The sequence below is a fragment of the Vicugna pacos genome, chromosome 26, assembly GCF_048564905.1.
Source record: "Vicugna pacos chromosome 26, VicPac4, whole genome shotgun sequence".
NCBI classification, from domain to species: Eukaryota; Metazoa; Chordata; class Mammalia; order Artiodactyla; family Camelidae; genus Vicugna; species Vicugna pacos.
Window position 1 is genome coordinate 19,299,313 of NC_133012.1, and position 22,156 is coordinate 19,321,468.

Consider the following 22,156-nt stretch of genomic DNA (forward strand, 5'->3'; position numbering starts at 1 on the left):
GTTAAAGTTTAATTCAGCCAGTCAAAATAACCCCTTTCTACTTATTACCTATTCCTCTCATGTGTTTGCTTTCTGTAGAACTGATAAGCATGCCAGTTATTTTTCCCAAGAATAAAAAGCTTGAAAACACACAGCCAGGGAAAGTCGCTCTTGAAAATGTTTTTTTCATTCACCTATAATTCACCTAACATTTCTACAATTGGTACGTAGAGATGTTGTGAAGAATTTTGCCAAATTTCTTGCTAAAGTTCTAGTGGACTACTTTTGCCCTCTGAATATTACATTTCTGGTATTAGGAATAAAAACTTTAAATAATGAACATAGAAAATATGTACCTTTATCATTTATTTTCATTGGATCCAAATGATCAGTGTCATAAACTGTCAGCTCATCAACAAAAACACCAGAAGTTTCATATTTTAACAGGTTCAAAATTTTTCAAAGACAGTATTTTTCCCCCAATGGCCTATTATTTTCTTCCTAAGATTTTCAAAATATGTCCAGTTACCTTAAGATGTATGTGAAGTGATGTGAGACACGTTTCCATTCTAGATAAACTTTGCAAGAGAAATATTTAAACGTTAAGATTAGATGACCAACTTAGATCAAGTTTCTTACCACCACCCCTCCAAATTCAAATTCCACGTAGCAAGTAGAGTTTCACCATCTCATATCTGAGACACATACAAACGCAGGTTTGTAATAACACGGGCAGTATACAACAGGCTTTTGACCTTGCTAAGTTATGTAAACGTTATTTCAGGTGTGCGGGAAGCAGGTGTGTTCAATCAAAAGAGAAATGTGACCGTTTCCTTAATAGTCAATTAACAATCAGCAGGGTTATTTGACCGTAGTCCTTTCATAAAATAACATTGCCATGGAAATACATTAAAATAAACGTTCTTATTAACTTAAAATTCTGAGGTTTTCTGAAAAAACTAGCAATAGCTGTTGGCTTACGCTTAAATCTAAAGAAAGCTTTCTACCCGGGCTTGTGCAGTGGCTGAGCCAAAGAAATCCCTGTTGTAAGCAACTATAATTTCCATATTAATTCTAGGAGAATAAATATATGGTCCACAGTTAACAGTCCTTACTTATTCATCAGCCAGGTCTGCCCTCTATTGTACCTTCTCCTGGCATATTCTTTCCTAAAACCACTGCCACATACGATTCATCACCCAATTAGGCGCTATGCTTAATGTAATGTATTATAATTAATTGTAATGTGTTGAGGGGAATTATCTTGATTCCGATTGACATTTTAAGGTGCCTAAAAAGAAGATGCCTTTTCTTTGCTAACAGGAGAGCGAAGTCACTTCTGAGTTACTGTTTGCTCATGGAGCAGTCATTTCTTTTATCCTCAAATACCTAATCTCAAAATCAAGATGACTGATCCAAGGTTATCGTAATTGTTAATCTTCATTAATAATTAATACTAAATTTTTGATGAGAGTTTAAGTTCTACTCTCTTAGCAAATTTCAGTTACACAGTACAATGTCATCCATCATAGTCATCATGTTTTACATTAGATCCTCAGAACTTATTCACCTTACAGCTGAAAGTTTGCACCTTTTTACCAAGCCCTCCCTGTTTTCCCCAGCCCTACAGCCCCTGGCAACTACTTTTCTCCTCTCTGTTTTTGTGAGTTGGACAATTTTTTTTCTTTTTTAGAGTCCACATAAAAGTGACACCATGCAGTATTTGTCTTTCTCTGTTGTATTTTGCTTACAATAATGCCCTCAAGGTCCATCCATGTTGTCACAAATGACAAAACTTCCTTCCTTCTCAAGGCTGAATAACATTCCAGTGTATAAATATACCACATTTTTATCCATTCATCAGTTGATGGACACTTAAGTTGTTTCCATACCTTGACTACTGTGAGTAATGCTGCAATGAGTGTGAGAGTGCAGGCATCTCATTAAAATTCTGTTTTCATTCCCTTTGGATATATACCCCCATGTGGGATTGCTGGATCACATGGTAGTTCTATTTTTAACTTTTTGAGGAAATGTCACTTTTTTTGCATAGTATCTGTACCAATTTATTCCCACCAACAGTGCAGGAGGGTTCCCTTTTCTCCACATTTTCACCAGCACTTGGTATCTCTTGTCTTTTTAATAACAGCCATTCTACCCACATTCTTACTGTGGTTTTGATTTGCATTTCCCTGATGATTAGTAACATTAAACACTTTTTTATGTACCTGTCGGCCACTGAAGGTCCTTCTTTGGAAAAAATGTCTATTCAGTCCCTCTGCCCATCTATAATCAAATTGGTTTTTTGGGTTTTGTTTTGGTTTTTGGTTTTTTGCTGTTGAGTTCTTTATATATTTTGGATATTAACCCTTTATCAGATATATGATTTGCAGACATTTTCTCCCTTTCTGTAGGTTGTGTTTTACTTTTGTGATGGTTTCCTTTGCTGGGCAGACGTTTTTAGTTTGATGCTCTTACTTGCTTATTTTTGCTTTTGTTGTCAAATATGAAAATCCATCACCAAGACCAATGTCAAGCTTATGCCCTATGTTTTCTTCTGGGAGTTTTATAGTTTCAGGTCTTACATTCACATCTTTAATTCATTTTCAGTTGATTTTTGTGTATGGTGTAAGAGAGGGATCAAATTTCATTCTTGTGCATGTGGCAGTCCAGTTTTCCCAGCACCACTGAAGAGACTATCTTTTCCCCATAATATATTCTTGGTTCCTTTGTTGAAAATTAGTTGACCATATCTACATGGGTTTACTTCTGGGCTCTCTATTATGTTCCATTGGTCTATGTCTTTTGATGCCAATACTATGCTTTTTAAATTTCTGTGGCTTTGTAATATAGTTTGAAATCAGGAAGTGTGATGCCTCCAGGTTTGTTGTTCTTTCTCAGGATTGCTTTGGCTATTCATGGTCTTTTGTGATTCCACACAAATTGCAGAATTGCTTCTTCTATTTCTGTGAAAAATGCCATTGCAGTTTTGGTAGTGATTGCATTGAATCTGTAGATTGCTTTGGGTGGTATGGGCATTTTAACGATATTCTTCCAATACATAAGCATGGAATATCTTTCCACTTATTCGTACCTCCTTCTATTTCTTCCATCAGTGTCTTAGAGTTTTTAGTGTACAGACCTTTCACCTTCTTGGTTTCATTTATTCCGAGATATTTTGTTCTTCTTAATGCAATTGCATTACATGGGATTCTTTTCTTAATTCTTTTTTCTGATATTTTGATAGTGTATAGAAATGCAACTGGTTTATGCATACTGATTTTTTATCCTGCAGCTTTACTGAATTCATTTACTAGTTCTAACAGTTTTTTGGTGGAGTCTTTAGGGTTTTCTACACATAATATTGTGTCACCTGTAACTAGAGACAGTTTTACTTCTTCCAAATCAAAAGGGAAGAAGTGGTTCTTTTAAAAGATCAAAGATTTGCTCCTCAAAGTAAAAATTTATGGTACTCTCTGCAGTGGTGGAAAGCAGGGGAGATACTTTCACTTAATGGATTAAACAGGAATGGCTGTCATCAGGATGTTATCACTCTGCAATTTATCACACTGTCATTATGTGACATTTTATAGACATCTGTTTCCTCCAACCATCACCTTGGGCTATAAACTGTCAATGGTAATGGAAAGTCTTTTTCAAAAGGCTAATTATCACAACCTTTAAATGTCACTTTCCTGTAGGTTCAGTAGCAGTGACTTAGCTGGGGTGGGAGGCAAGTGTTTGATTCAACTATTTCTTTAGGTCTGTCTCCTCTTATTCACTGCAATGTGTGTGTGTGGAAAGGGGCAAAAATCTCAGCTAAAAGAAAGCTCTGTTTAAGGAAGAAAGAAAAGCTGCTTGGAAAGCAGAATTCCTCTTCAACTCCAATATGTTGCTAAGTTGGTTGGGCACAGGATAACTGGGTAATGGGAAAATACATACAAATTAATCTTACAGACTGTGATGGCTCACTTCAATCTAAAGCAATAAAATATTGTCTGTGTATTTTCAGGGAAGTCTAGATTATTTTCTCATGACTCAATCAAAAATAAAAGTCTGTCCCAAAATACTTGAAATATTGGTTAATGGGAATGATGCCAGTTAGCCAATTTGAGGATGGCTTGCTGCCGTCATGGAGGGGGTTTGATCCTGCTGCTGTTGCTACCGCTGAAGATATTAATAATGCTGCTATAAATCATTTAGAGGGCTGGAAATGGGCAAAACTGGATTTGAGTCCAGGTCAGCTTGACTTCAAGACCTATCCTTCCAATGCTATTCCATTCACCTATAACATGTGTTTCTTCCTTAAGTGTTACAGTATAAAAGTAAAAGATATCATAGCAATATTAAATTACATGACCATTTAGTGCAAAAAGAAATTAATACTTTTTTATAATTAAGTATAGTATGAGAGTAAATCATAGATTTTGAGGCTTTGGAATAGCATCAGAAAGATAATCATGTACCAGGTGTTTGACTTCTAACTAGTATACTTTTTAAGGAGAATTTGTACGTATTTTGACTAACTTGCATTTGAAAGTCTCAGAAAGGAAATTGCTAGTTTCCTTAAAAAACATGGTGCTTTTCAGGAACTTTTTTTCCAGGTATCATGAAATTTGGTATAATTAAAAAGAACATTTTGTGTATTTTTATGAAAATAATCAATGGCTTCATGTCCTTTTGTTCATCACTATTCACAGTAATGATTTTGCCTTATGCCTAGAAATGACATTAAATGTGTTCTGACCCCAACATTCATGTATGAATGTTGTAGATAATTTGGCTTCTGAATACTAAAGACCCATTTGCAGGCACCATTAGCTCAGTAACACTGGAAGGGATGGAAAGTTCTTAGTGAGGAGTAGCACGGACCACATGCCCTCATCATTGACTGTAATGATCTGTACACCCACTCAAAGGCAAAGGCATCATATAGTGGCTGTCAACTGAGAGAAACCATTCAGAAAAGGGGTTGATGTGGATCCTCATTTTTTCTAAACTCAGAGACTGTAAAGAACATAATAAACTACTTGGGGTATTTCCTGTGAAAATTTCAAAGCAGCATATTAATACATTAGAAAAGATAAAGATAAATATCAACAACCTAAATTAAGTCATTTGGCTGTAATTGAAAAGTGAAATCATTTGACATTTCTGAATACTTCTAATCCTACTGCAAAGAGAGAGAGGAATGCATAGACCACTCAGGGTAGTTTCTGTGGAAAGAGTGGTACATATGATCCCATTTCAAAGTAAGTTCAGGCTAGAATATAGTGCATAATATTAATAGACATATTTTTATTTTTGTGTTTAAAATGTATCTCTAAAAAAATCTAACATCCCTCAATGTTTTCTACCACTTTGACTATCTGTGTGTCGCTTTTTCTGAAGCATATGTGAACTGTGAATAGAATAACTTAAAAATAACCCTAGCAATTTACTAGATTAAAATTATTCCATGGAAAATCTTTTGGGCTCCAATCTTAAACTCCTCACATTAACTGAGCTAAAGTTTAGTCCTATAGTTGCCTTGGTGCTTAAATTCAAGTCTACAAAAATAAAGTGACTAACAGAATTCTTGGCCAAAGTTGAGGAGAGGATTTGCCTCTGCTCCTCTTCAGAATGAGAGGCCCGGAAATCAAAAGAATTCAAGCAGAATTACAAGATTATGGGCACGAAGTCATGTTGGTGTCCATGAATGAACAATCAAACATCTTAGGATCCTCATTCAAAGTTAAATTACCCAATCTGTTGTCATAGGCATGTTGGAAATAAAGGCTACTCTGATCTATAAGGAAAAAATTGGGATGTATGATCACTGAACAAAATTCAAGCAGATGAGAAGATTACAGACACAAAGGCATGCTGTTGCCCATGCATGAAACCAGCACCATCTATTGCCTTATGAATACCGGGAAAGAAGCCTATTCTGACCTATGAGAAAAACAAATCCATGGCTATACACAAATTAGATTACATATAATGTTGCCTTTTATATAAAAACCTTGGCAAGAACTGACGTAAATGCAGCTCCACGCCACCTGCTTAAAATCATTTTGACACTGTAATGCATATAATGTTCTTTGCTCTGTGGATTATCTGCTGAGGTTCAAGGTTGTCTGCATTTTATGGTCAGTTTTCATAGTCTTGGCCCTGGTTCAATTCCAGCTTAAGAGAATGCTGTCTCTCCTAGGAGCATGCAAACACTCTAGGAATTTGATGCTTTCCAGAATGATCTGTGCTTGTTATGTAAGTACAATCAAAGACACTTTTTCAGAACAGGACAAAAGAGATTAAATTCACTTTAGTTTAAACCTTCTAAAGAGAGTTCTCAGTTGTGGACTTGTTAATGGCTTTAGGACAAATAGTGGAAATAGAATCATGCATTTTTATTAGTCACCCAAGAAGCCTTGGGTTTCGGGTTCTTGTACAGAGCTCAATCACTGTTGCTCTTCTTTTAACAGCTTGGAAAATGTCTTGCCTGATTAGGAAGTTAGTCATTTCACGTTTTGACGTCTAGAACAATGCGAAGTTTAAACACCTCACAAATTACATTTCTAAGTAACAGGATACATCACTTTAAAGGTGAAAAGCTCAAGGATTTGTGGCGCCTTTCTTTGTTCCCGTTAATCCTATTTTTCTTTTTGAGTGTCAGATGTTTTGTAAATATCTGCATTTGAGTTCAAACAACAAATGCTGAAAATCAGCTCCCTAACTTGGTATGAAAACATTATTGTAGCAGCAGGCTTTGTGTTCTGAGAGTTAATCTCCCTTCTGTTTGATGTTTTCTTTATCAATCAGTATTGTTCCAGCTCAATCACTGTCTTTGTCATTCAGTTTTAAGACTTAAAACTATTTTAGACATCCAGTGTTTTGACAAGGAGGGATAAATGGAATTGGGGAACTGTCTTTACAGCCCTCATTTTCTGAAGACTTGTTTATTCCTTCTTGTTTTAGCAGCCCTGGTCACAGACATCCCCTGAGGCTTTTCTTTTTCATTTATTTTGTCCATTTAAGGTTAACACATGAGGAGTTTTGCTACTGAGACATTAAAATAAATACATCTGATGGAGCTTTCTCAAGGCTCCTGCACTGACCACTGCCTTGACTTCACTGGCATCCATTCAATCCAGGCAGTATTAAGGCAACCAAGTAGAGTTCCTCAGCTATATGCCATATTTATTTTTGTATTCTGAAAAAAGAAAATAGAAATGTGCCTCTTTATTTGTATTAGATGAAAAATAAGAGATAAAACTCACCGTAATAAAGTTTCCCTCAATCGCTATTTAAAGACAATTGGCCTGTGAAATGTCACTGTCAAGTTCAGGGAGACAGTGTGGTGACTCTCTCAGTGCTGGACGGGGCAGTCCTACATATTACCCCTGCCCTGTTCCTCCTGCACTGCACTGCTGTTCCGGGGTGGATGTGGTACTAACACAATCAGGTGACACCCAAACACTACGCAACGCGGACAGCCTCTGTTGTTGTTTCATCTGTGTTGTTTTTGGTTTATAGCTCTAAAACAGAAATTGGGGTGAACATCAATACTGTGGTTTTATCCATTCTAAATGTTCACTGCTGTGGTATGTACTGAGTAGCAGGGTATTAGTAATTCAATCTAGGCACAGAAAAGATAAAATCCTTCTCCTCTTGGTTTATAATCACATCTCATATAATTTAAGTGTATTTTTTCAAGCTATTTTATTTCTCTATTTTCTCTCCTTATCCTGGGGGAGAAGATAGGTATCAATTTATTTAGATGGTATTCACATTTAATTTTTTTGTGGGTTTAAATAACTTTAAAATTTTTTTCCAGTTTACTGAGATATAACTGACAGACAGCATTGTGTAAGTTTAAGGTGTACAGCATAATGGTCTGACTCACATACATCATGAAATGATGAACACAGTAAATTTAGTGAATATCTATCATCTCATATAGATACACAATTAAAGAAATAGAAAATTTTTTTTATTTGTAATGAGAACTCTTAGGATTTACCCTCAACAACGTTCACATGTAACATGTTAACTATACCATTTTGTACATTACATCCCTAGTACTTACTTATCTTATAACTGGAAGTTTGTACTCTTTGATTGCCTTCATCCAGTCCCTCCTATCTCTACCCCCTGTCTCTGGTAACCACAAATCTCATCTCTTTTTCTATAAATTTGTTTGTTCATTTGTTTGTTTTTGAAGTATAACTGACCTACAATACTATGTTAGTTTCTGTTACACAATATAGTGATTCCACGTATCTGCATACTTCAAAAAGATCAATACATTAAGTCTAGTTACAATGAGTCACCATATAAACATATCACATAATTATTGACTATGTACCCTACACTGTATATTTCATACCTGTAATGCATTTATTTTGTAGCTAGGAATTTGTACGTCTTAATTTTTCTCACCATTTCTCTCTTCTCCTGACCTCCTGGCAACCACCTATTTGTTCTCTGTATCTATAACTCTATTTCTATTTTGTTATGTTTGTTCATTTGTTTTGTTTTTTAGATTCCATGTATAAGTGAAATTATATAGTATTTGTCTTTCTCTGTCTGACTTATTTCACTAAGCATAATACCCTCTAGTTCTACCCATGTTGTCATTCATGATAAGATTTCATTCTTTTTCATGGTTGAGCAATATTCCATTGTATACGTATACCACATCTTCTTCGATCATTCATCTATGCATCGGCACTTAGGTTGCTTCCATATCTTGGCTACTGTAAGTAATGCTGCAATGAATATAAGGGTGCATATATCTTTACTAATTAGTGTTTTTGTTTTCTTTGGATAAAAGGAGTGGAATTGCTGCATCTTATAGTAGTTCTATGTTTAATTTTTTGAGGAACCTCCATACTGTTTTCCATAGTGTCTACACCAATTTACATTACGTTACCAACAATGTATGAGTGCTCCCTTTTCTCCTCATCCTCGCCAACATTTGTTATTTGTTGTCTTTTTGATAATAGCCATTCTGACAGGTATGAGGTAATATCTCATTGTGGTTTTACTTTGTATCTCTGATGATTAGTGATGTTGTGAATCTTCTCATGTGCTTCTTGTCCATTTGTATGTCTTCTTTGGAAAAATGCCTATACACATCATCTGCCCATTTCTTAATTACATTGCTCAATTTCTTGATGTTGAGTTGTATGAGTTCTTTGCATATTTTGGATATTAACCTCTTGTCAGATAAACTGTTTGCAAATATCTTATCCCATTTAGTAGGTGGTCTTTTTATTTTGTTGATCATTTCCTTTGCTATGCAAAAGTGTTTTAGTTTGATGTAGTTCCATTTGTTTATTTTTGCTTTTGTTTCCCTTGCCTGAGAAGACAGATCCAAAGAAAATATTACTAAGACTAATGGCAGAGAGTGTAATGCCTCTGTTTTCTTCTAGAAGCTTTATGGTTTCAAGTCTTACATTTATGTCTTTAATCCATTTTAAATTTACTGTTTGTGCATGGTAGGAGAAAGTAGTCCAGTGTGATTCTTTTGATGAAGCTGCCCAGTCTTCTCAACTGGACATTTTGATTTTATTATTAGAATTTCACAGCAGTAATGAAGAGAACCAGGCTTTCTTTAAGAAGTGAACTGTGAAGGCCACACTGAAAGAAAATGATGAATGATGACTACAGCAGAACACGTGAGGACAGGAGAAACGGTTAGAAAGGAGGAGAGGGCCAGAACCCTGACAAAGTCAAGAAAGTCAGGAAGCTCATTTGGTGCTCTTTGGAGAGGATGAAGAAAAAGCATTTATTGAAAGTCTTTATTGACAGATCATGACAGATTTCATTTCAACCCTATCCTTACTCATTCATGATATATAAATAAAAATTGTTTAAATCATCAGATGTTGGAGTGCTAATGACCACAGGAACCGAATGCGTGATGAGAGGAAGTTCACGCTCATTAACAACAGACCCTACTCAAGGCAATGCGGCCAGGGCTAAACATCCCTCAGAGCTCTTCCTCTTTAAAAGATTTGCTTCCTGAAGAGCCTATCCTTTCTCTTTGGTTGCAGGGTATGGATAAACAAGAAACTCTAAAAACAGGCTAAGAGAACATGGCCGGGGAAAGAACTAAGTCATCTCACATATCCTAAAATAATACAAATGTTTTAAAACACTTTTCTACAAGTACCATTTTCCCAACTATTTCTAACGTATTAATCTCAACTGTTACACAGCAAACACTTCAATGGGAATAATCACCATATCTGATATTGAAACAGAAATGGGGTTTGCAGTAATCATTTATTTCTTGCATCTTAATAAAAAAGATGAATCTTATCTTCTTGGAATATTTGCTCAACATATATACTAAATACACTAAATATTCCCCAATAATAAACTGACTCAATAACAAATTGAATATAATAAATTGATTAATAATAAGGTAATATCTCAAATCAAATAAATTAAATAATGCAATAAATCGAATAATGGAAGGTAATGATTTCAAAGTACAAGGGTGCTTTTTAAAATTCCAGAAGAGGATCCTTAACAACCTTTCTAGCTTACAAAATAACAAAAACTGCTATTATGAATGTTTGTGAAAGAAATTTAATTTTTAACGATGAAAACTCCTGTCCATTTTTATCCACTAATGGTCACCATTAAACAAAAACAGAAGTGTATATTTATGATAATAGGATCAATAATAATTGAAGTTTAACTTGAATAGAATTATAAATTCTGCCCACGTTATTAAACTCTGATTTAAATAAGATGAATAATAATGTGATATTAACTCACAGGTATACCAAAAAAAAAAAAAACCCACAAAAACAAAAACCCGCTTTCATGGTATTTTGTTCCCCATGCTAGTGAACAAATTAATACATCATTTTTTTTCTACAGGAAAACTGAAGACTTTAATAACAAACCCTCCAAGGTCAAAATGAATACAGGTATGCTGTCTCTGTTAGTTTTAAACCCTTGATCTCTAAAAATCATCTTGGCCCTAAATCATTAGTTTAGCAGTCTGGTGATCCTAAACGTGATCCTAAATCCTGAGTTTCTGATTAGATAATCTAAATTCATTACTTGATGTATTTGTTTTTGTGCTTCAATCTTATCACTATCAAAAGGAGAATTTTCTGTTTTGCTATCTTTTCTTACTCCTTTTTTTCTGTAATCATACCTTGAAATTCACTTCTATAAACCCTAGGAAGAGGTTAACCTAAACCTAGCATGCTGTTTGATGTATACAAATCTCTCCCTTAAAAGAGGCTAAATTCATAAGCAAGTTGCTCTAGTAGAAAATATTTAAAATCCCCCATTCTATAAATATTTTGTGTTGACAAAGTCAGTAGAGTCCCAAAGCTTCACAGGAAGTCATCTTAATTAATCCACAGACACAATACACTTAAAGTCCTAAGTATTATATTTTTAGATGTGAGAACAGTGTCTGCAAATAGCTTAGTAACATTGGTGCTCTGAACTCTGTATTGTGCACAGATTAATTGTAAAAGTGCTTCTCATGCTTGGTATATATGATTTTTTTTCCATTTCATATAAGCATTTTAGCTTATATTTTCACCTTTTCCCCTCTGACAATTTTATATTCTCTATTGAGTAATTCTGGAAAACAACTTTCTCTCTGAAATTTTGTAGCATGCATTTTTAAAATACCATTTCCTATCCACAAGTGATCACTGGCAAGTTGTTTTAGCCAAGTCCCTCCACGGCAAAGGGGAAAAGAGAGTGGGAAGATATTTTCTCACCTGGAGCTGGTTGCCTTTTTGCTGTCTCTTGTTATCAAAACGCCTCAAGGAAGGATTAACAACCACTGGTGACAACTTGTATCTAAGCCCTGTAGACACGCAGCTAAACCTGAGTCTGCGGCTGCCCCTCAGCAGAAACCTGCTGGAACCGACCTCAGAGAACTCAAGGTCAGCTGGCCCCTGAAGATGCCATCCGCTCACAGATCTGTGATGTGGAGCACAGGCAGATGAGGATACTGGAGACGGTCAAAATATACAAGGAAGGCTTAGAAATCAAGAGAAATTATAATCCTGGAAATGAGCCAAGTAAAGCCACTTGGACAACTGGAGGTGTTGGGAATTTTACATAGGAAATGAAAGAAGGAATGTTAATTAGGCGAAGGAGATTGAAGAAAGCAAAGAGAATGAAGAGGCCACAGCCGAGCAAGGGTAACTCACACTGTGAGACTGCAAAACACCCCAGCGGAATGTGCACAGAGGAACTTAAATATTTAAGTGCTGGGGGCTTAAGCTAAACATAACTTCCCAACTTCATTCTGTGGAGTCTGATTTTCCTATTTATTACAACCCTGTTACAACAGAGGCACAATACCTGACCATACTAAAGATACCATATTCATTACAGTGCATTCAATAATTACTCTTCCTATTCATAGAATTCAATCTGTAATAGCAAAGCAGGCAAATGGAAGTTTGTAAATTTGTTTGGTTCTCTAGGTCACTTGAGCCAAGTTACTGCTACAGAAGCATGAATGTAACCCTCTAAAGCATCCTCTCATTAAACGGAGTGAGCTGGGCTCCATGTGGAATGCTGATTTGCATAATTATTTTGATTATATGACTGAATTTACACAACTATGTATGCATGTAAAATATGACATTCAAATATACGCACACAAAATTGATTAGAAGTGACTGGAACCCTTTGTTTTTAAATTCTGAAGTAATACTATGTAAACCTACCACTTTTGAAAATTAATATAAATAACACTGCAGGAAGTTGAAGAAAGCTTTGTCGTATCTCAAAATGAAGTAGACATTAGTTCCCAAATATCCAATAAATACAATTACTCTCCATTATTTACCTATCAATCATTAAAAAACATATATTATTATTTCAATGTTTGTGTGTCAGTCACTAAAATTTAAAAAAAAAAGATTCTTTTAAATCAGCACTTGGTTTTCAGTCAAATACAAACTTAACGAGCCAAGGGAACTGTGATACATTTTTCATATTAAAGTATCTACGTAACGTATAAAAATATACAGAACATGCAATATTTGTACTCAGAATTTTTGAGCCACTATTTTCTAAGGCAAATCCTAGCTATGGAAGAAAGGAAAGAGAGAAATATATCAGAGGAGTCACTGTATGTGATTTACCCAGGTGAGTGTTTTCTGACTAGAAAAGCAACCTAGAGTCTTGCAGCTGCGTGGAAGACAGTGCAGGCCATTAATGGGTGTGAGAGTAGCATTCAGATTCTTTAGGACGACCTAAACATGCCAGACAGCCTCCTCATTGTGAGATCTTACAAATAACTTTAAGAAATAGCAGAAAGTATCAACGCATAACTAAGTAGAAACAGAATACAATTTCTCTGTTCTGAAAATTTCACAAATGTCTCAACTCTTCAAGTTAACCTCTTTATTAAACTGTTAATAAAGACAGATTCTCCATTCATTTTATCTAGTTCTTAGAATTACCCAGAATACAAAAATCATTTAACCTAGAAGTTCCCACACTTTCTTGGTTCACAATGCCAAGACAGCTCAGTAATTTTTCACTGCGCTCTCCAGCCAGAAGAAATACCAAACAGTCGTATTTCTTAAGTAGTTAAGGGAAAACAACTTAATAAGTACTTATGTTCTATCAACTCAGAAGCACTTTGAAAAAATAATATACTTCAGTTGAAAAAATAGTCATTTTATCTCATTCTTTATGACCACAGTTACTAGTTAAGGGATGTGTATGCTTACTGGGCACTGCAAAACTTCTCAAGACATGGAATTAGAATGTACATCACCACTCTCATTTACTGGTCCAACATTATTTCACAGGGTACTTACTTACTTTGCATCACAGCAATCACCAAAAACTCAGCTTTTGAAAACTGTGGCATCATCCAAAGGCAGACAGCATCAACTCTTACGCTGAACCTGGGAACTACCTCGGGCTAGGTGTGCATGCAGTGCCTGACAGATATCACTGTGCTTTCCTCAAAAAATGTGAACTATGTCCCCAGACACTTGTGAATCCACTGAAGTGGCCCCAGGAGCACCTCAACACAAAGTTTTGGAAACCAAGGGTTTAGCCAGTGACTAGGCTCTCCTCATTCTGAAGTTTCCCTTTGCATCTCTGCTTGTTTTCAGATGTTCAGAATTAAAACAACTAGAAAATTAAAACTGTTAGCCTTCCGTTTACACTTTCAACAGGCTGGACTGCACAACCTTTTGGGACAACGATAGGGGCTATTTACTGCATATTCAGTAATACTACCTCCACTCGATCAGAAACACTCAGCCCCTGTGGCTATTTTCAGTCTGTAGAGTTTGCTAAAATTCTCTTGGTGCCTCTCTTGAAGATATCTTTAGTTGTATGTTTCTTTCATTTATGTCTTTCTATATTTGGTCTTTGATTTATAGTCTTTAATTTATTTGATTTCTTTTCTTGTGTTGTTTCAATTCATTTTTCTGCTTTAATTATTATCTGCATTATGGAATTGTTACTTTAAGCATACATTTAAGAAGTTGTATTTTGACATGAGAATCATTCTATCACTTTTAAGGTCTGCTGACCCAACTACTTGTGATTTTATCAACAATTAATGCAAATCATGCTTTCAAAAACTCTTAAATTCCTTCATGTCCAATAAACAAAGTGGATACACTCCTTAAGAAATATAAAAAAATGTGAGACTAGCACATGACAATATATAATGATTATGTTACAGTGTTGCTGATGATAGTATTTGTGTTTCTTGTCATAACTTCCAGAAAGAATTGAATTTAAGTTCTTTTGGTTTCAGGGGAATGAGCAAAACTATTTATTGCGCATTCCAAATACAAAGGAATGTGGGAATGGAACTGGAATCTGTTCATAAATAGAACATTAACCTTCCTATTTTAGAAGTCTTGTTACACTAAACTTCTCATATCACATTAAAATATTTGCTGAGTTTTCACATATTTTGCTTTGTGGTATGATTTGCTTAAGTGTAAATATATAGATCATATTTATATGATGCAAAAGTATAAAAACCAATTAATTTTTTAAAAACATGGTCATTTCAGTACTGTATATATCAATATTCTCTTTCATTTCAATTACACTAATTATTCCCATAACTAACTATAGGAAGACACAGAACTTCCATAATACCATATGTTTCTTTATGAATCTTATCTATCAAATATATTATGCCTGTATCAGCTAACAACTTTTACTTTAAGCAGTCCTTTGAGTTGTCTTCAGGAATCATAACAGCTAGAATACAGCAAAATCTAAATGATGGATACAAAAGTATACCATAGCTGTTAATCCTGAAATGCAGGTTATCCATAACTCTAAAAGCTAGTTGCACTGCCTATAAATGAAATAGTTGAATTTAAATGGTATAAACAAAGTTGAGTTCTATACTTGTGTCTTTTTAAAGAAAAGCCATACAACGCTAAGTATAAAATATGAGTTTTTACCAAATCATTGGCATCTATCTCTAAGACAGATCCCTGGCTTTTTCTTCTGTTTTGTTTTGTTTTAAGTTTGGGGTGGATGTACATTTTGCAGACATATCCCATGGTTACTAATTCTGACTGTTCATCTTTCTCATAGATGTCTGACACATTGCACTGAAAATGCATGATACTGCATGTGCTTTCTCCTTTGCTGTGGCCTCTGCTTCATCATTTTTTTGCTTCCAGATAGCGGTGGGTGTGCTCGCAAACGTGCCGCCATGTCTGTTACATTAACATCTGTGAAGAGAGTTCAAAGTTCTCCAAACCTATTGGCTGCAGGTATAATATCACTAACTCACAGAATGTCACACTTGAATGGCTTTCTCTGACCTTTCTCTCCTTCCAGAATTATCCTGTTTGGATGACGAAAGTGACCGTAAATACCTTTCTAATGCCCCACGAGTTCTTATTTTTTTTTGTCTCAAGAATAGCTCCCATCCCTTATGACTGTTTTGCTCTAAAAATAAAAAAGCCAAAGGAAACTGATATCTTGTAGAAAACATTTAAAAAATCTAATTAAAAACAACAGTCACTGGCCAAAAATGTGTTAAGTAAGTGCAAATGTTAATAACTATTTAAGTTTTTGTATCCCATGAACTAAAGTAACATCATATTTAATTAAGATAATTCATAGAGACTTCTGTTGTTTTTTACCTAAAAACTGTTGTGGGTGGGGGCACAGGGATCAGGGAATGGGATTTGTAGGAAACTGAATCTTTATTAAATTGCTTCTTTGCCAAAGGTTGCAAATGTAATGACAGCATATTAGTTTTGGGGGAAAAAAAACCTTAAACCTTCCTTTAATCCAATCAGCAAAGACACTTCCAATATATATTTTTAAACATCTTTGTCCAATTAAGATTAACCTACACCCACAAGGATATTTATACTCTAGAAAGTAATTGGGAGTGTGATATTTTAACATCCACTGAAGTGAATCTCTTTATAAATAAATGTCTGTCATGACTTCAGTCCTGGTCTCTCTAGACTCTAAAATATATCCATACCTTTGGGGACTGGTTGGCTGTTTGACTAGATTGATTGTTGGTTGATTAGTTGGGGATTCCTTAGTTTTGGGGGTTTTTTTGTTTTTTTAATAATATTTATGGGTTTCGGAACAGAAGTGGGAAAGGGATGAAAAGTGTTCAAGTAACTCTAGTTCTCATTGTGTGTATTTATTGTCTTTTACACACATGCATTTAGTAGTTATTTAAATATTCAGAATGTCCTTGGCTTTAAAGTCACTTGATCCTAAACTACCCAACTTTGCTGAGGAAAAAACGAGCTTCCATGTGGAGAATCCGACTCCTGCCCACCACCTCCAATCCATAAATGGATTTTAATGTCTAAGTTTAAATGTGAGGCCAGGTGGTTCCATAATATATATTTTTAAAAGTAAACTGCATTGCAGTGTATGTTGTATGGTCTCATTTTGGTTTGAAAAAATTTCTCTTTATATTTGTACATGTTTGTTCATGTGTATGTGAGTATGGAAAATGTTAGAAAAACTACAAATGTGTTTACATTGGTCACCTGAGGAAAATGGGAGAAGAGAAATAAGAAAATAAATAAAATAAAGTCCAGGGACATCAGGTAATTGGTATGTCTATACCATGAGTAGCACTGTCACATCAACCAAGTAAAATTCTAGCCCATGCTACTCAGATGTGGACCATGAAGGCACATGCTAGCGGATGTGGCACTGCCTCAGAAATGCCTCGTGGTTATCATTCATAAAAGTAACCACAGAAAGAAAAATATTAGATTGAATAGAGATTGCCATTTTGGAGAGTCAAATCTAGAATATTAGTCATTTTGTATCATTCATCTTAATAGAAAATAATGCTTCAGAATAAAAAAGAATAGAAAAGATTTAATACTTTAGGAATATAGAATAATCTTCAGTAATAAAAGTAGGCAGTGACTCTGGACCATTTTAAATTTTGTTATCACTCCTATTATACCAATAGGAGTAAGATTTCTAGAGAATGAGGTCCCCTCAATTTTAGATCTAATTATTGCATTAAAATTAGATCTGTTTTGTATTAATTAAACATGTAAGGTATGATCCACTTTTCAAAGACATTTTAATTACCTTTTGAGGAGAGAAATCAGCCTCTTTGCCCACTCAACCTATACGCTAGCCTTCATAAAGAGAACTTATTTGACATAGAAACTTAAGATTAATAAATATTTATTGCTTTAACTTGATATTTAGAAATTCATATATCCAGCTTAAACAGTAATAAGATAAAACTGACTGGTTGCAATATTACTGAGGGGAAAAATCGGTGTTTGATAAATGCATTAATTATATAGTATAGCTATTCAATGAATTATATTCTAATTGAAGTAAAAATAACTGCACAAACTACTTTTAGTATGCTTCACGTACCCAGAGTCTTAGAACTGAGGTCATGTTTGCAAAACAAAAAAAAAAGTACATGGTTCTTTGCCAACTGATCTTTACTGGATTGTTTCTTTTCACCCAGAGTATTAATTTCAACATTTCTTTTTCTTTTAGGGCGTGATTCTCAGTCACCAGACTCAGGTACAAAAGAACTATTCTGAATAACCACTACATTTGTTGTGAGTTTTTTTAAAATGTATTCTTAGCTACATGGTTAACCCTACAGTAAACTTAAATTACATACACAGCTATGCATATTTAATTTCTATAAAGTAAACTTCACTTTTGGAAATAAAAATAAATTTTACTTTAAAGTTGTTAAAAGTGAATGTAGATATTTTTGTATCCGATTTGTTTTCCCTTAATAAAAGCTTGGAGATGTTACAATGATCGAAATCAAGAGACACTGAATGGAGACGCTACATATTCCTCTCTTGCAGCAAAAGGTTTTAGAAGTGTTCGACCAAATCTACAAGAAAAAAAATCACCAACTCAGGTAATCCTGCACACTGCTGTCTACAGTGTGATTTTTAAGTACAGTTATTAGACCACTGCCCCGCAGCCTCAATTTTAGTAACGTGCATATTTTGGTGTGTTTTACTTTTAATATGTTGTTGCTTTTGTATTTGTATTGCTTGCCAGACTTGTTTTAACAACCTGGAAGACAAGTCTTCATTTCAAAACAGGTTTTGGTTTTTGTTTCTGATCCAGCTGATAAAGGCAGGACAGTTGCTAACAGAATTTTTAGGATATTTTCTAATTCTTCAAAAACTGTCAGCTGATGATTTAGGTTTCAAAGTTATGAGGTCAGAAATATATTATTTACTCAATAAACATGAGTTATGCAACTGTTTATTATATTAGCAAAGGAACTCCGTGTTGGAGATACTAGTAAAGCTATGTTACAGTCATAAAAGGTGCTATCAAAACGATGTGACTAAATACTGTATGTATATCCCTCAAGGTCTAAAAATATGCCAAGAGAACATATTTTCACTTTTTTTTTTTTTTTGGCAGGGGGAGGTAATTAGGCTTACTTATTTTTAGAGGAGGTACTGGGGATTGAAACCAGGACCTCGTGCGTGCTAAGCATGCGCTCTACCACTTGAGCTGTACCCTGCACCACCCCCCAATTTTCACCTTTAACCTAATTTCCCAGAATATAGATGGAGACAAACTTTATAATATATTCTTTATAAAACAATTTTCCCTCAGAGGGCAACCATCAATAATAAATTAAAACGTATTCTAAACAAAATTTAAAAGATCATTCAATCTGGCCAACAAAACGTACAGCATAATAAGAAAGTATGATGTTGTTTTACTTTCTTTAAAGGTAGAGTTAACACTGGTTTCTTTAATGACTGACTTTGACTTTCTCTCTGTTTTTCCCTCAACATTATTTCTTTCTCCGGATGCTTTTGGTAATCCAGGCACCCCTTCCACCACCCAGAAAAGAGAGCTTTTGTAGCTCCTTGATAACCAATCACACAAAGGGTGACATTTTAGACCAATTAGTAACTAACACACCAATCCCCTCCTGTGCAGAGTACTTTACTAATAAAGCACCTCTTCAGGGAACTATGCATTCTAATGACGACCCCAGCCAGACAATTGTATATTCTGAAGAATCTAACACAACTGTGTCATATACACAGAAAATCACTAATCCGCTACCACCAGCTTCCAGCACAGGTCCCGCACCAAAAGCTGACATGAGTATCCCATTTCTACAAGAGGACTACATGCAAGATTCTCAGACTCGGAGAATTTCTACATTGAAACTAATCCATAACCAGGATCCGGGAAGCAGCACCCCCTTTAATCCTCCACACTTTTCCAAATCTGTTGAAGTACCACCATTTCTCAAACGGCCTTGCTCACCACCCTCTAAACCAGTGCCTGAGATACACACAGCATCTCTTTCCATTCAGATAGCTCCCCTTTCGGGCCACGATCCTGAAAGCCACAAACAGCCACCTGAGCTTTCTCCAGAGACTACAAAGATACCTCTTCCGCCAGAGAGACAAAAACCTGCAGCTGCTGCGGCCTCTCAGTCCTCAGACTGCCAAGTGGTACCTTACACATTCCAGTCTCTTCTTACAGGCATTCTGTAGCGACCCTAACTCCTTTGGTTTGGGCTCATATAACCCAGTGCTTTGTTAGCTTCCCATCAGAAAGGGAAAGGAGAAAGAAACCACCTTCCTATTCAAAACCCCACTAAATTCATCAATAAATTTCTAGGTATCTTTCAATTTTAAAAATCTACAGATCTTTTATCCAGAAATAATGTTTTAAAAGTTTCTTCCTTCTAGGTATTTATTAGAAATCACTGATGATTGGTTCTCACTTAAGATTGCAAAGCACTTTTAAGCTTTGAAGAAATACTTTTCATGTCAGACCTGTGAGTGCCTAGATTTTACTTTACTTACATGTGTAAAATCTCTTAAAATAATTCTCCATTATAATTCACTTTGGCAAGAAACATTTATCTTAACTTAAGCAGAGCTTACTTTTTTTGTGGCTCAATATTCATTTTCATTGAAATTTGATCAAGCCTACCCTTTAAAATGTATCATTTCAGAAAATATGTAAGTTAATTTTTAGTACTCAGACTCTCAAGAGGGATCTTTATTTCTCTAGATGTAAAATTCTCCCATAGTGTCATTCTGCTGACATTTGTTAATCTAGTTAAAAGAGAAAAGTGTCCCTCTTCTTGGCTTTTCCACAAAATGTTACAAAGTTAAGAGCACAAGCTTTAAGGACAAAGTACAGATTTCAATCCAAGCTCTATCATCGGCTCTGTGATGAGGCGACCATCCTAACTTCTCTGTTAGTGTGAACAAAGAAATGAGAATATTAATTAACCCCTAATTCACAGGTTGTGTTGAGACCAAGGACATAGTAGAGGTCAAGTACTTAGGACAGAGCAAGCCCTGCATAGACGGTAGCCATCTGTAAAGATAAAATACTAGTGACTGCAGCAGGAATGGGAATCTTGAAAACACTAGTACCTGAGTAAATAATCTGTGTAACACTATTTCCTGTAGCTGTGCTATCATAGATCATCCAAGACATATTTTTGAAGAGATCGATTTTTTAACTATGTAGAAAAACTTCAACAGACGTCTGACTGACACCAACATCCTCTCCCTTTCCCCACCACCCACAAAGCAGAAGTGTCAAGCTCAGATGAATAAAAAGACAAGTGGGTGTTTTCATACTTCTACTAAAACTTCTCCTTCATCAGCTAATCATAATATGCAAAATCCATTCGTTAGAGCAAATCCTTTGAATTAAGTTAATATCTTCTGAGAGCCCTTATGAAATAATATAATGATAATAATAATAGCAGCTAACAAATACTAAGAGTTTACTGTATGCAAATGCTGTTCCAACTTACTCATATTTATTACTAGCTCCCATGATCCCATGTGGTGGGAGGAAAAGTCAGGCTGACACACTACAGACAGGGCTGCGCTAGTGTCAGAGGGCTGACTTACGTGTGTCTCAGGGCACATGCCTGGAAGCAGGTGTAGGGGACGGCATAGCAAACGCCACCACACTAACAACTCAGCACACTCATCTGACGTGTTCTGGTTCTTCTCAATCGTTTTATTATGTTTGGCAACTGTCTTCCCTATGGTTTTGTCACTATCCAGGCTGAATAGAGATGGCGGGTTTCATTATACAGTCCCCAGAGAATCAGCATGGTCCCCAAGTTAAGATTTGAGACGCTGTCACTTTTATTCATTCAACAAATATTTATATGTGTCAAGTCTGTTCTAGTCACAGAGCTGGATTTGAAACCATTGATTTGATTGATGATTAAAGTCTTGTCGGGGGTGGAGGGAACAAATATTAGCAAACACTTAAATAAGTAGATCACATATGTCAGAAGGAGGTTATGTAAATAAGCAGCCCCGAGCAGGGATGTGGGAGGGCAGAGTCCATGTTAAACAGGATAGTCAGGGTCCTCACTGAGTAAACGGAACAGCTTTGAAGGCAGAAGAACATTCCCGGCAGACAGCGCATCTGGTGTAAAGGCTCTGAGGCTGAAGCACACCCGGGCTGCTTACGGACCAGCAAGGAAGCCGGCGGGAAGGACGGGAATTCAGTGAGGCGCAGAGTAAGAGGAGGCCAAGGCAGAGGTGACAGAGGCCAGATGACAGAAGCTCCTAATACCCACTGCAAGGATTTCAACTTTTACTCTCAGTAAAAACGGGAGTCACCGGGGGATTTTTGAGGCTACCGTTATTATTATTTGACTTACAGTCTAACAGAATCATTC

The 22,156-nt window shown here is 35.6% G+C and overlaps 1 protein-coding gene across 4 annotated transcripts in view; it reads left to right on the top strand.

The window, feature by feature from the left end:
* Window positions 1–22,156, top strand: part of SORBS2 (sorbin and SH3 domain containing 2) — a 185,471-nt gene that overhangs the window by 86,209 nt on the left and 77,106 nt on the right. The window contains exons 3-6 of one of the 4 annotated variants that reach the window (XM_031691415.2): window positions 10,858–10,907; window positions 15,642–15,734; window positions 17,980–18,006; window positions 18,237–18,361. In XM_031691415.2, the coding sequence (XP_031547275.2) occupies window positions 10,898–10,907; window positions 15,642–15,734; window positions 17,980–18,006; window positions 18,237–18,361 (255 nt within the window). In that variant the 5' untranslated portion in view covers window positions 10,858–10,897. Of the gene's footprint in view, window positions 1–10,857; window positions 10,908–15,641; window positions 15,735–17,979; window positions 18,007–18,236; window positions 18,362–19,448; window positions 19,941–22,156 lie in introns of those variants that run through there. The other 3 variants (XM_072950441.1, XM_072950445.1, XM_072950444.1) reach the window with 3 other exon arrangements.